This window comes from Nomascus leucogenys, unplaced genomic scaffold (genome assembly GCF_006542625.1).
Source record: "Nomascus leucogenys isolate Asia unplaced genomic scaffold, Asia_NLE_v1 001214F_47951_qpd_obj, whole genome shotgun sequence".
NCBI lineage: Eukaryota > Metazoa > Chordata > Mammalia > Primates > Hylobatidae > Nomascus > Nomascus leucogenys.
Window position 1 is genome coordinate 22423 of NW_022097519.1, and position 14455 is coordinate 36877.

Here is a 14455-nt window from a genome sequence, read left to right on the forward strand (position 1 = left end):
TGTTCCCCAAATGACGATTTCATCTGTGTCTCCTCCCACATACTCCCAAATGGACCATCCCAGACCTTGAACCCAAAAATCATTCAGAGAGCAAAGGCCAAGATGCCCAACCACCTGCTGCAGAATCCTGCTCCAGGACTGAAGTGTATGGTCTCTATCAAAATAAAAACTGGGGGCCAGGCATGGTGACTCACTCCTGTAATCCTAGTACTTTAGGAGGCCAAGGTGGGAGGATCGCTTTGGCCCAGGACTTTGAGACCAGCCTGAGTAACAGATCAAGACTTTCTTGACAAAACCTAAAAAAATTAGTGGATCATGATGGTGCATGCGTGTAGTCACAGCTTCTCTGGAGGCTGAGGAGGGAGGATCGCTTGGGCCCAGAAGTTCAAGGCTGCATTGAGCTATGATCATGCCACTGCACTCCAGCCTGGACAGAGCAAGCCCCCATCTCTAGAAGAAACAAACAAACAAACAAAACCCAACAACTGGAAACATCCTCCTCCAGAACGGGGGTCAGGAACTTCTGTCTGCCTTGTTCCCTGATGTCACTCCTGCACCTAGAACAGCGCTCAGCACGAGGACGCACTCATTAGGGTTTTGTTGAATAAATGACTCCTTTGACACAGCAATTCCACTTCTAAGAATCTTTCCTAAAGAAATATTCACACACGTGCACAGAGCTGTATGCACAATAATGAGAGGAGCAAACAACTGGGGAACGTTTGCAAAAGTTTATTAAATGTCAGTGACTGACAGAGGGGAATCGGATGAGGGGAGTACGTGCTGAACATGAAACAGAGTGAGGGGAGCTTGACCAGGATGCATGGCAATGGGAAAAGCATATGGGAGATGCTTATACTGGTACTTGGTGTGTGTGTGTGTGTGTGTGTGTGTGTGTGTGTGTAGTGTGGTGTGGTTTGTGTGTGTGTGTAAATGCAGAGGAAAAAATCTGAAATTACACACTCAGAACTGCCCTCAGTAGTCACATCTGGGGAGAGAGGAGGGTAGTGCTGTTCTATGCAGAGAATACCTGACAATACTTATTTTCTGAGGTAGGTGCATGGATACACAAAGCGAAATACGCATTAAGCATGTCTTGCTCATCAATGAAAACGCTAATATCTAACAGAATGACACAGTGTAAGAAAATACAGTGTGAACGCTGACATCAAACTCTTGTCACACTAAGAAAAATAACACTCAACTTTTCACTGTTGTGAACACTTGCTTTCGCTTGCTGTACACCTGATGACGAGTGGTCCGCAGCCATGCCCATGTTCGTGAAAGGTCACCACGTTCTGCTTCTCATCATGGGCATGTGTCATATCCCCGAGGCTGAGGCAAGAAGAGAGAAGGAAAGTAAGTGGCAGTGAGTTCCCACCACGTGACAACTCAATCTCAACTCCTCCTGACCTGCAGACCCTGCACACTCCTATTCTGCCCTATCTCAGCACCTGCACATGCCTTCCACGGTTCCTCAAAGTGAACCATCTCTTCATGCCACAGTGACTTCCTCGCCTGGGTTATCAATTCCTAGGCTAGAGGAAGGTGTGGCCACATATCAGGGCTGACCTGGGGTTTGGGAGCCCACAGCATCCTGGGTAGGGAGGATCCCTGGATATATACAGGGCAGGGAGTAGAAAGAGCATGGGAAATCTCATCATTCAGCCCCAATGATGTACCCTAGAAAATTATAAGAAGGGAATGATTTGGGGAGCAAGTGACAGATGGGATACCAGTACCATAACAGAATAGCACATCTGCAGGGATGTGGGGGGTGAGCGGAAGGTTCACTTACGGAGTTACTCGTCATCTTCTTCAGGGTCGCTGATCTCTTCATAAATCACCACCTGCTTTCTCTCACGCAGTCTGTGGGTCCAGGCATGTTCCCCCCTTTTGGGTCCTATGATGGAGAAGAGTTGGAAAGTGAGGATTGGATAGGTTGGAGAGTGTTAGGCTCTGTTTACTCAAAAACAGGAGATGCCTCCCCCCTCCCAAGTGCCCATGGGCCTTCTTTACCCAGTTTTTCACATTCTCTGGCTTAGAGAGGCTGAGACCTTAGACCCACACCAATACAGGCCAAATGCCAATTAAAGGTTTAGCTTGTGGCTCCTTCTCTTCTCAGGCTTAGATTCCCAACCTCTTCACTTACGGGAACATTCACCCATACCTCCTTTAATCCAGCACGTATTTGTTAAGGGCACACAGGCATACCTTGTTTTATTGCACCTCATGTTCATACTGCTTCGCAGGTGCTGCAATTTTTTTTTTTGGAAATTCTCACCAATTTTACACTTTTCCATTATTATTATATCCGTTATAGTGATATGTGATCAGTGAGCTTTGATATTATTACTACAATTGTTTTTATTGTTTTTAGTGTTTTAAAATAATTTTTGTTCTTTATTTTGTGGGTACACCGTAGGTGTATATTCTTATGGGGTACATCAGATGCTTTGATACAGGCATGCAATGCATAATAATCACATCATGGAAAACAGGGTATCCATCCTCAAGCATTTCTCCTTGCCTTACAAACAATCCAGTTAGACTCTTTCAGTTTTTTAATGTACAATTAAGTTATTATTGACTATAATCACCCTGTTGTGTGTAATGGTTTTGGGGGTACCATGAACTGCACCCAAAGAAGTTGACAAACTTAATCGACCAATGTTGTATGTGTTCTGACTGCTCCACCGATGAGCTGTTCCACGTCTCTCTTCCTTTTCTTGGGCCTCCCTATTTCCTGAGACACAGCAATACTGAAATGAGGATTATTAACAACCTTACAATGGCCGCTAAGTGTTGAAATGAAACGAAGAGTCGCATGTCTCTCACTTTAAATCAGAAGCTAGAAATGGCTAAGCTTAGTGAGGAAGGCCTGCTGAAAGCCAAGACAGGCTGAAAGCTCGGCCTCTTGCACCAAACAGCCAAGCTGTGAATGCAAAGGAGAAGTTCTTGAAGGAAATAATCATACTAATACTCCAGCGAACACACGAAGAAGAAAGCAAAACTGCCTTACTGCTCAAATAGAGGAAGTTTGAGTGGTCAGGATATTTGACGAAACCAGCCACAACATTCCCTTAAGCCAAAGTCTAATTCAGAGCAAGACCAGAACTCTCTTCTAGTCCATGAAAGCTGAGAGAGGTGAAGAAGCTGCAGGAGAAACGTGTGAAGCTAGCAGGGGTTGGTTCATGAGGTTTAAGGAATGAAGCCGTTTCCATAACATAAAAGTGCAAGGTGAAGCAGCAAACCCTGATGGAGAAGCTGCAGCACGTTATCCAGAAGATCTAGCTAAGATCACTGATGAAGGTGGCTACACCAAACAACAGATTTTCAATGTAGATAAAATAGCCTTCTATTGGAAGCAGATGCCATCTAGGACTTTCACAGCTAGAGAAGATTGACTCCAACTTTGAAAGAAGTTCTCCTGTGGGTAAAATGCTGTCCAATAGCATCACATACTACAGGCAAACCCTTCGTGAAAGGGAGAGCTAATCGATGTGGCAAATTTCACTGTTGTGTTCTTTTAAGAAACTGCCACAGCCACTCCAGCCTTCAGCAGCCACCACCTTGATCAGCCAGCAGCCATCACCACCCAGGCAAGAGCCTCCACCAGCAAAAAGAGTGACTCACTGAAGGCTCAGAAGATTGTTAGCATTTTAACAATGAATTAGTTTAAAATTACGGTATGTACATTTTTAGACATAACGCTATTGCACTCTTAGTAGACTGCACTGTAGTGTAAACATAATGTTTGTATGCACTGCCAAACCAAAAAAACAATGCGTGTGACTCACTTTATTGCAGTGGTCTGGAACCGAACCTGCAATATCTCTGAAGTACACCTGTATTGGGTAACAGGCACTGAGCTGAGTAAGATATGATCCCAGGTTACCACAGATAGAATCGCCTGAGCACCGTTCATGTCATCAGGCCTTCTAGATTAAATTTAATGCCGCTAAACAATCTATGAACTATGATTCTTTATTTCCATCTTATGGACGAGGAATCTGGAGCTGAGAAAATTTGGAAGACTTGCCCCAAGTCACGTGGTTTTTCTATGGATGAGAACTCCAGTCTGTGTCTCTGGAGGTCACGTCTAACATCTTATCTGGAGCTGGGCGAGCTCCTCAGCCCAGCCTGGACCCGGGCTTGTCTGGGATCCAAGCCACACACCCAGTCCACACACCTGAACATCGCCAGGGAAGCCAGAAGGGTTGTTCCCGCATTCTTTCCTCTTACCAGATGTCTCGTGAATCTTCTCAGAGGTACTTGGATTTCCCGGGGGGCACAGCTGTTTCCCATGGTTCTGTGGGGCAGATGCTTCTGGCACTTCCTTCGAATCATTTCCTTCCTCTGCTGGCTTCTCGGGGGTGATCTTTATAATGTGAAGGTCACAGATAAACAGTATGAGTGACATTTGTATAGTGCTTTAGAGCTTACAAAGGGTCTTCACATGCATTACCTTAATCAATGTTCTCAACAACGCTGGGAGAGTTACACTTGCCTAAATAGGAGAAACCTGGGACATTAGTAGGGAAAGGAATGGCCTAAATGAATGGGGTTTCCAGGGCTAGAATGCTTATCTTCACACTCTTTTAAGATTCGTGCAAACAGCAGAAATCTCCATGTAATTGAGAGTGTGGTATACAGAAGTTTTAGAGAATAGCATTCGAAGAATTCACAAGGTCTACAAAGGGAAGAGGTTCTGTAAAATACAAGGAATCCCATATAAGCTTGTAGACAGCTGCTGGGAGAGTATATGTAAAAACATAGGCAGGAGACAAAACACTGCTGGGAAAGATGGTGTGGGGAGATGAATACAAAGAAGGGAGAGGTAAAGAAATGGTTTGCTGAAATTAATCTAGGCAGCAAAGAAAGCAGTACCAGATCTGGCATACCACCCTACCGAGGCACCAACATTGAATGTGGAATTCAGTCAGGTGGTGCCCATACCAGTTCTGGTTGCATTGGGATGTGTCACTGACCAACAATCTTAAACTACTTTTTTTCTTTTTTGAGACAGAGTCTCGCTGTGTCGCCAAACTGGGGTGCCGTGGCATGATATCGGCTCAAGGCAACATCCGACTCCCACATTTAAGCAATTCTCCTTCCTCAGCCTCCAGAGTATCTGGGACTACAGGCAAGCACTACCACGCCCCGCTAAGTTTTGTATTTTTAGTAGAGACGAGGTTTCACCATATTGGGCAGGATGGTCTCGATCTCTTGACCTCGTGATCTGCCTGCCTCAGCCTCCCAAAGTGCTGGGATTACAGTCGTGAGCCACTGCACCCGGCTCTTAAGCTACTTTTAATTCAGCTTCCTCCCTTATGAAATAGTGAACCATACATGTAAAATAGGCTACAGGAAAGTTCTCTCTGAGCTTGTAAACACTCTTTAAATGTAGTAATAATAACAATTAATACCTTTCACAATCCTTCTTTGAATTCAGTCTCCACACTGGCAACCCAACTCCCAGATCCCTTTACCCTCCAAACCAGAGTTGAATCTGCACTTCTGGGATCACTCATTCAGGGGCCTCCGAGGGATCCCCTGGGCTGGGACTGGGGCTTCCCAGATGCCCCAGGTGCACACAAGGCCATCAAGGAGCTCACAGTAGGGAGGGGCCAACAGTCAGTGATTCCTAAGCCATGCAAGTGGCCCCGGTAACAGAGCAGAGGCCAGCTGGTCCTTCCTGTTGCAAGAGTGGGTGTCTCAATGGAAGCACCAGCAGGCCCTATGGGGTGAAGCCCTAGTGAGCAACATCTGAACTTCACAAACAAATGCAAACGTGAATGAGCTTTAAATGGCTTGGAGCTCTGGATTAGACTACCACTGCCGCTGCGCCTCAGGAAAATTCTTTAACATCTCTGTACCCCGATAGTCTCATTGTATTATTATTATGTTGCTGATAGCTATGATCTAAAACATGAACTATGATTCTTTCCTTCCATTTCATGGACCAGGAATCTGGAGCTAATAGAACTTAGAAGATTTGTGCCAAGTCACATGACTTTCATATGGATGAAAACTGAAGTGTGTGACTCATTATTATTCGGAGATACTAGAAACAATGTATTCTTAAGGATTAAATACATTAATCCATGTGAACTGCTTGAAATGGTATCTGGCATCACTATGAAAACAAAAGAGGTATTAACAATCACAACTGTTGGTATTATCAAGCTGTCAGTGCTACATCAGGTGTTGTGATAGACATGGGGAGAAGAAAGCAGTGAGGGCATTTTTGATATTCTCTTACTCTTCCCAGTGTTCACATCCGTGGAGGGACAAAGGTTCTCTGGTCCTTTAGATTTGAGAGATACTCACCTTCGGGAAGATTCCCTGGAGCGTGCCTGAAGTCATCTGAGGACGTTCAACTGAAAGAGAATACATCAGAATTTTTCGTTGTTGGTAAAGATTTCCAAACTCTAGAGAGACTTCTGTCGCATCTGGGTATTCTGCAGCAGAGGGTTATGAGTCCACTCATTGTTGAGGAGTTATTTCAGATTTGCTTCTGAATTATGTTTAGTCATGGTTGGTGCATTTATTGCTGGCATCAATTCAGAATTTTCCATCTCATGGTTTATCACATGGGGACTACACCCCATCACAGTGTCATCTTATTCCATTACATATCTTTTACTTTTTCCCAAATAGTTAAATTGATTGTTTAGGAATCTGAACTGTATCCACTCAAGATGTGCAACAACTGAAAATCATTGTACACTTAAAATGTGTGAATCTCATGGTATGTGAATTAAGCTGTTAAATGTGTGATGAACCATGAATGATTTGGTCCAGTGGCTCTGAAATATTTTCAGTATAAAGACACTCCTTTAACGTCAAAAACTTGGCAGATACTCAAGCACTGGCTTTTCAGACCTCTTGTAGTGATTGCGGGAGATTGTAGAATCTGGCCTGTTTAGTTGGCGAGTAATAGGTCTATTGGAGACGGTTTGGACATTCTGACCTTGTCTTATAATTATGTTGTCAGAGTAGAAGATCAAGTAAATACATACGTCCCCTTTATATTCCTGAAATGCACAAAGATCTCTACCCAAGAACCTGTCTTTTTTTCACCCTGTGTTATCTCTGCTCTCTGACAAGTGGGAAAGCTCTCTGTGTGTTGGATGAGGGATCACTCTTTCAAACTCACTTCCAAGCTCATCACGGAGAATCAGGTTTCTTTGGGAATGAGAAGACTATTTGGTTTTGATAAAATACAGAGAAACAGCAATGCTTATTACATAATGTGTTCATCACCGTCACTCCTAAGATACCTATCCAGTACCTACATGCTGTTAACGAAACAACCTCTCGGAGTTTTTGGTGGATCTACAGTTTTAACATTTTCTTTCTTTTTTTTTTTCTCTTGTAACATTTTCTTAACTGTCTTTTGATTCATTAACAGTGCTTAGGAAGAACAACATGTCCTTTAAAAAAGAAATATTTCAAACACACAGAAAAGTATGGGGAATAATATTGAGTCCAGTCAGATCTCAACATTACCCCACAGCTATGTTAGGTCTGATTTATTCATTCAGAATATTAGAAATACTGCAAACAGGCCGGACGTGATAGGTCACACTTGTAATACCAGCACTTTGGGAGGCTGAGGCGGGTGGATCACCTGAGGTCAGGAAGTTTGAGACCAGCCTGGCCAACATGGTGAAACCCCATCTCTACCAAAAATTAAAAAATGAGCTGGGTGTGGGGGCACACGCCTGTAACCCCAGCTACTCGGGAGGCTGAGGCAGGAGAATCACTTGAACCCAGGAGTTGAAAGTCGGAGTGAGCTGAGATTGCCTTATTGCACTCCACCCTGGCCGAGAAGAGTAAAACTCCATCTCAAAAACAAAAACAAACAAAACACACTATCAACAAGTCACAGCTGAAGCTGTGTGTGCGGCACTCAGCAATCCCTGCCCTCCCTCCCTCCTCCACTTACAGCCAGTCACCTTAATTTGATGGCTTTTTATTCACATTCATGTTTGTATACATTCACCATTTACTTATTATCCATAAAAATATATATTCTTGTTTTGCATGTTTTAAAATTTTATATGAATGACCTCTGTAGTTAACTTTCTGCATGCAATGTTTTTTTTCACTCAGCCCTGATGTGTTAAGAGGGAACAAATGCCTGAGGATCTTTCCAGGTAGCTGAGCTGAAAAGCAATTGGGCTTGGGGAGACCCTTTCCAGCCCCTTCCCATCTACTCACCCTGATGCCCACGGTTATGGTCATTATCAAAATCATTCCCCTGGAGGTCTGTGGCCCGTTTATTACGCATGAAAGATGGGAGGGTGGCCTTGAAACCTAGAAAGAAGCAAAATGTTTATTCCTTAAGAGACAAGCTTGGGCCTCGTATGGTGGCTCACATCTGTAGTACCAACACTTTGGGAGGCTAAGGCTGGAGGATTGCTTGAGGCCAGGAATTCAAGGCTGCAGTGAGCTATGATTGCACTACTGCACTCTAGCCTAGGTGACAGAGTGAGACTCTGACTCAAAAAAAAAAAAAAAAAAGAGAAAGAGACAAGCTGAGAGAAGGTAGGGTGGGTGTGTGTGGGGTGGGGGTAGGTGGGTTGCCCAGATGCCACAGAGACAGTTGGGCTCATCAGAATAGAAGCCTAAGGGAGAGAAATGTGCAGGATCCAGGTATAAGCTCCACTGTGGCCAGTCCCTGCCCTCAGCCCTGATAGGATACAGAAGAGCAGAAAACCCAGAAGCTGCCTTGCGATTTTTCCCTGCACAAAAGGAAAATGTGAGGTACTTTCTGCAGCCTAAGAAGTAGTCAAAGCAGGAAAAGGGATGCTCATGTGTCCCCAGACTTGTCTGTACCTAGAGCTTTCTGTTACCTAGTTTAGTCATGGCCTCATATTTTCTCTTCATATACACATAGATGATTTTCTCCGACGCTTTCATCTTTTCCCACTCTTCCTTAGAGAAGTATTTGGCAATATCATCGAAGGCCTACCAAAAAAAAAAAGGAATTATGGCAGGGACTCAGCTAGGCATGTCTGCCATTCAGCTGGAGCCGCTTCCTGTGTGCTGGATCTGGGAAGTGGGGATGATAATCCTTCCTGGTTGACGCCATGGCTAACTTGACAGAACACGAGAGAACTTCCCTAGCTTCACCCCTGCCACACAGTAGGGCTTTAATGCTGCTGGCTGGCTCTCTTCCCACCTTCCAGAATGGACTGAGAGTCACCAAATGTAGCGCAAGGTCACAGACTTGTCTCCAGGGATGCTAGGTGATGACAGAGCGAGGGTGGGAGGCTCTCAAGGATCCAAATCTCCCCTGAGACTCTGGTCCTTGTCCCCAGTATCTCTGTCCTCCCCTCCTCAGAAACCTGGTCACCCCACACTGTCCCCTGGGCCACTACTCTGCCCCCTCCAGGTCACCTCACCTTTTGTATATTCTCTGGCATTTGAGCACCAACCGTGGGTCTCCTTGCAAAGGCGTCGTCTCCATTCATGGCACCGGGAGCAGTCTGACCTGCAAGAGAAACAGCCTGAGTCTTTCCAGCCGCAGGACCTTTGATCCTATGGAGGGAGAAATCAGTGAAGGCCGGCCACACTCAGTCACCTGGGATCAGCTGCTGCATTTCTCCATCCGGGACTTATCTGTCCCTGAGTAAGGACATGGGGAGAAGTCAGATGAAAACAGGGAGCCAGGGGTCTCTGGGAGAAGTATTGATAGGGGATGACAGGTTTCCTATGGGCAAAGCAGCCTTGAGTCTTTGGGAGGGGGTTGGCTAATGTTGTTAGTACTTTCCCTGGGGCTAGGCTTACCCTGAAAGATGTACAGACCCTTGTTGGGGAGGCAGGGACATGACTGTGTAATTTTATTCAGTGGGGGCGTTCTGACACCCCCACTCAATAAATAAAGGAAGGGAAGTTAGTCCCAGAGATAACGTGGTCTCTTTGGTGATGGATCTGATCAGGCAGAGGGATGGGGGGTTCTGTTCTGTTGAAGAGAAATGAGCATCGCTAATATTAACGTGTTCAGAGGCTATTACTGGGTGATTTGTAAATTATTAGAAGGAAGAGAGCTAGAATTTCTGAGACTTCAAGAGCCCGCCATCACTTAGAGAGAATGTGGGGCATTTCAAGATGCAGCAATCAGCCAGGAGCAGTGGCTCACACCTGTAATCCCAGCACTTTGGGAGGCCGAGGCGTGCAGGTCGCTTGAGCCCAGGAGGTCGAGACCAGGCTGGAAAACACAGCAAAACCCCTGTCTACAAAATATACAAAAAGTTAGCTGGAGTTGGTGGAGCAGGCCTGTACCATCCCAGCACTTTGGAAGGCCAAGGTGGGTGGATCACCTTAGCCCAGGAGCTTGAGACCAGGCTCACAAACGTAGCAAAACCATCTCTACTAAAAAAAACAAACAAACAAAATTTAGCAGAAGCGGGGTGGTGCGCGCCTGTAGTCCCGAGGCCTAGGCGAGAGGATCACTTGAGCCCAGAAGGAAAGATTTGAGTGAGCTTTTTTTTTTTTTTCCATACAGGTTCTCGCTCTGTTGCCCAGTCGGGAGTGCACTGGCGTGATCATGGCTCACTGCAACCTCCGCCTCTTGGGTTCAGGCGATCCACCAGCTGTGGCTTCCAAAAGTGCAGGGATTACAAGTGTAAGCCACCATGCCCGGCCCAAATTTCTTAAGTTACTACAGAGTTCCTAGGAAAAATCCCTTACCTGAAAAAGTTAGAAACTGACAGGAAAGATTTGAGACGGCGGTTAGAAACTGACAGGAACGATTTAAGATGGCGGCCTGCCTCATATACACTCCTTATTAAAACTAGATAGCAAATGCATTGCAGAGGAGGGGAGGGGTAGGAAGAATGGAAAAAGAAAATCAGTGTATGCTTACTCAGATTTTGGAAGAATCGAAAGAGAAAATCAGACGTGTACCCCGAGTATGGAAGAATGGAGAGAGAGTCAGAGCATGCGCACTCTGAACTTAAAGTAGCCAATCCCAGGGGATGCTTTAGGCGGGAAAATTAGAGTCTCCACCCCTACGTTGAAATGGTTCTGTCCCTGGAGCCTGGACTGATAGAAGCCACATCCGCTTGGCTTGTTCGGTCTACTGTTCTGACTTCTAATTGGCCAGATGGAGCTCACTAACTGCCCTGATTGGTCCATCATCCTTCGGCAGTGACATTGCAGAATAATGTCTCCTCCTCCAGCCACACTTTGTCGCCACTGCGAAAAAGTGGGTGGTCCTCAGGAGCTGTCAGATTTTGATCTCTCTGAAGACCGTTCCTGGATCTTGGGTTAAAAATCTGTATTCTAGTCTGAACTGTGGGAAGAAAAAAATAGTCAATCTGTGATTTTTCTACTTGAAAGACACAATGTTTTCCAAACTAGCACATTTGCGGAGGTTTGCTATACTTAGTCGTGGAGTTCATTCTTCAGTGGCTTCTGTATCTGTTGCCACTGAAAAAACAATCCAAGGCCCTCCAACCTCTGCTTACATTTTTGAAAGGGAATCTAAGTAAGGTGCGCACAATTACCATCCTTTACCTGTAGCCCTGGAGAGAGAAAAATGTATTTACTTATGGGATGTGATTGTGGTATTGGTTACATCTGCCTTGGCCAATCCTCCCGCCTCCGTCTCGGGACTACAGGAGCGAACCACCCCACCCCCACTAATATTTTTTATTTTTTGATTTTTTAATAGAGAAGGTTTCGCTGTGTTGGCCAGGCTGGTCTTGACGTCCTCCCACCTCGGCCTCGGGACTACAGGCATTCACCATCCTGCCCACGCTTTTTTTTTTTTTTTTTTTTTTTAAGTAGAAACCAGGTTTTGCTATGTTGGCCAGGCTGGTCTCATCGTCTTGGGCTCAAGGGATCCTTCCGCCACAGCCTCGAGACAACAGGCATGCACCACCCTGCCTACGCTTTTTTTTTTTTTTTTTTTTTTTTTGGTGGCTCACGCTTGTAATCCCAGCACTTTGGGAGGCCGAGGCGGGCGGATCGCGAGGTCAGGAGATCGAGACCACGGTGAAACCCCGTCTCTACTAAAAATACAAAAAATTAGCCGGGCGTGGTGGCGGGCGCCTGTAATCCCAGCTACTCGGAGAGGCTGAGGCAGGAGAATGGCGTGAACCCGGAAGGCGGAGCTTGCAGTGAGCCGAGATTGCGCCACTGCACTCCAGCCTGGGCGACAGAGCGAGACTCCGTCTCAAAAAAAAAAAGAAACCATGTTTCCCTATGTTGGCCAGGCCGGCATCAAGCTCCTGGGCTCAAGGGATCCTCCCGCCTCAGGACTACAGCCATGCACCACCCTGCCCAAGCTATTTTTTGTTTTGTTTTGTTTCATTTTAGTAGAAACCGGGTTTCGATATGTTGCCCAGGCTGGCCTCAATCTCTTAGGCTCAGAAGATGCTTCCACCTCGGCCTCAGGACTATAGGCGTGTGCCATTCTGCCCTGCTCATTTTATTTATTTATTTATTTATTTATTTATTTATTTATTTATTAGGAGAGGCAGGCTTTCGCTTTGTTGGCCAGGCTGGTATCAACCTCCTGGGCTCAAGCAATCCTCCCACCTTGGCCTCAAAACCACAGGAGTGAGCAACCCCACCCACGCTATTTTTTTGTTGTTCTTGTTGTTAGTAGAAATGGGGTTTCGCTATGTTGGCCAGGCTGGCCTCGACCTCCTAGGCTTAAGCAATCGTCCCACCTCGGCCTCGGGACTACAGGCTCACACCATCCCGCCCCCACTAATATTTTTAATTTTTCTATTAGAGACAGTTTCGCTATGTTGTCCAGGCTGGTCTCTACCTCCGGGATTCAAGTGATTCTCCTGCCTCGGCCTTGGGACTACAGGCATGCACCACCCTGCCTTTTGCTATGTTTCCCAGGTTGGTCTTGACATCCTGGGCTCACTCAATGATTTGAACCCGGGAAGTGGAGGTTGCATTGAGCTGAGATCACACCACTGCACTCCAGTTTGGGCGACAGAGCAAGACTGAAAAAAAAGAAAGAGAGAGAGACCAGCTGCATCTCCGTAAGAACAGTGAGCTTTGTGATATTTTAACTTACCCTCGTCCCATCTCATGCTCCCAGCTTGGTTCTGTTCATTGCTGATGAAATACAGATAGGATTGGCCAGAACTGGTAGATGGCTGGCTGTTGATCATGAAAATGTCAGATCTGATATAGTCCTCCTTGGAAAGGCCCTTTCTGAGGGTTGATACTCTGTGTCTGCAGTGCTGTGGAACAATGGCATAATGCTGACCATTAAGCCAGAGGAACATGGGTCCACATACGGTGGCAATCCACTAGGCTGCTGAGTGACCATCGCAGCCCTTGAGGTTTTAGAAGAAGAAAATCTTGCTGAAAATGCAGAAAAAAAATGGGTATTATCTTGAGAAATGAACCCATGAAGCTACCTTCTGATGTTGTAACTGCCATAAAAGGAACAGAATTATTATTATTATTATTATTATTATTTTTTTTTTTGAGTCAGAGGTTCACTCTGGTTGCCCAGGATGGAGTGCAATGGTACAATCTTGGCTCACTGCAACCTCTGCCTGCTGGGTTCAAGCGATTCTCCTGCCTCAGCCTCCTGAGTAGCTGGGATTACAGGCACGCGCCACTATGCCTGGCTAATTTTTGTATTTTTAGTAGAGACGGGGTTTCGCCATGTTGGCCAGGCTGGTCTCGAACTCCTGACCTCAGGTGATCCACCAGCCTCAGCCTCCCAAAGTGTTGGGATTACAGGCGTGAGCCACTGTGCCCAGGAGGAAAATAATTATTAAATGCTATTGTTATTAAAGAAACCATAGACTGTAATGCTTGGGAGGTGTGTCTATGACTTCGAGATTATGAACTTCTGGTCAAGCCCACCCATGGTGACATCATCAGGTTTCACCTCTGCTGGTGGTCAAGGAGGATGAGATCCGAGAGTCCAGTGAAATCATTAACAAGACCATCTTGTCGTTCTGAGGGTAGCAGCTGTTTTCAGTGGTCCCTGGGAGCCGGCTGGAGACCGGTGGTCCTGTAAAAGCTCTGCTCTAAATGTAGGCACATTCCACTCCCATGTGTCTTCAAAATCTTTTTGTGTATATATGTTTTTTCAGTTGATACATAATAGAACAATGTTTATGAACCTGCCATTTGCTTTGTAATGTTAAGTAAGAGAAGGTAATGGCATCTATATTCAGTGAAAGTGTTTTGATGTGCATGTGTACTTTATAAGGTGAAATGCATCTATATATACAGACAGCCTTTAAATCACATCCTTCAGTATACTTTATATATGTTTTTATAATTTCCTTGCTGGTATAAAGGTTTTGTATTTGAAAAAGTTATCTCTAGCGTATTACATAAAAGGCTTCACCTTGTAAAGTCAAATCATTGTTTTCATTGAATTTTAGGAAGGATCAATGGTTAAGCATATAAAAAATACTAGTTTTTTTGTTTTGTTTTGTTTTTGTTTTTG

The 14455-nt window shown here is 45.3% G+C and overlaps 1 protein-coding gene and 1 pseudogene across 5 annotated transcripts; one reads left to right on the top strand and one right to left on the bottom strand.

Moving 5' to 3' along the window:
• Window positions 1–716: 716 nt before the first annotated feature.
• LOC100580639 (protein SSX3) lies at window positions 717–10941 on the bottom strand. 5 transcript variants are annotated; one of them, XM_030809018.1, is made up of 9 exons: window positions 10880–10908; window positions 9417–9505; window positions 8865–8979; window positions 8230–8325; window positions 6334–6383; window positions 4246–4381; window positions 2601–2746; window positions 1799–1903; window positions 717–1335 (listed from the first exon to the last, which is right to left on the bottom strand). In XM_030809018.1, exons 2-8 carry the CDS (start codon window positions 9483–9485, stop codon window positions 1844–1846), a joined length of 672 nt encoding a protein of 223 aa, XP_030664878.1. In that variant the 5' UTR covers window positions 9486–9505; window positions 10880–10908; the 3' UTR covers window positions 717–1335; window positions 1799–1843. The 5 variants fall into 5 exon arrangements, with proteins under 5 accessions (XP_030664878.1, XP_030664880.1, XP_030664879.1 ...); XM_030809020.1 differs by lacking the exon at window positions 2601–2746 and having other exon boundaries at window positions 10880–10941; XM_030809019.1 differs by lacking the exons at window positions 717–1335; window positions 10880–10908 and having other exon boundaries at window positions 1803–1903; window positions 2669–2746; window positions 9417–9499.
• Window positions 9555–13959, top strand: LOC100598356 (annotated as a pseudogene).
• The last annotated feature ends 496 nt before the right edge of the window (window positions 13960–14455 follow it).

Coding starts and splice junctions, on each gene's coding strand:
- LOC100580639 (XM_030809017.1), bottom strand. CDS start 9,485: ATGAATGGAGACGACGCCTTTGCAAGGAGACCCACGGTTGGTGCTCAA. Junction 9,257..9,416: donor TGCCAGAGAATATACAAAAG/GTGAGGTGACCT, acceptor GTCATCACCTAG/CATCCCTGGAGACAAGTCTG. Junction 1,904..4,245: donor GAAGATTCACGAGACATCTG/GTAAGAGGAAAG, acceptor TCTCCATCATAG/GACCCAAAAGGGGGGAACAT.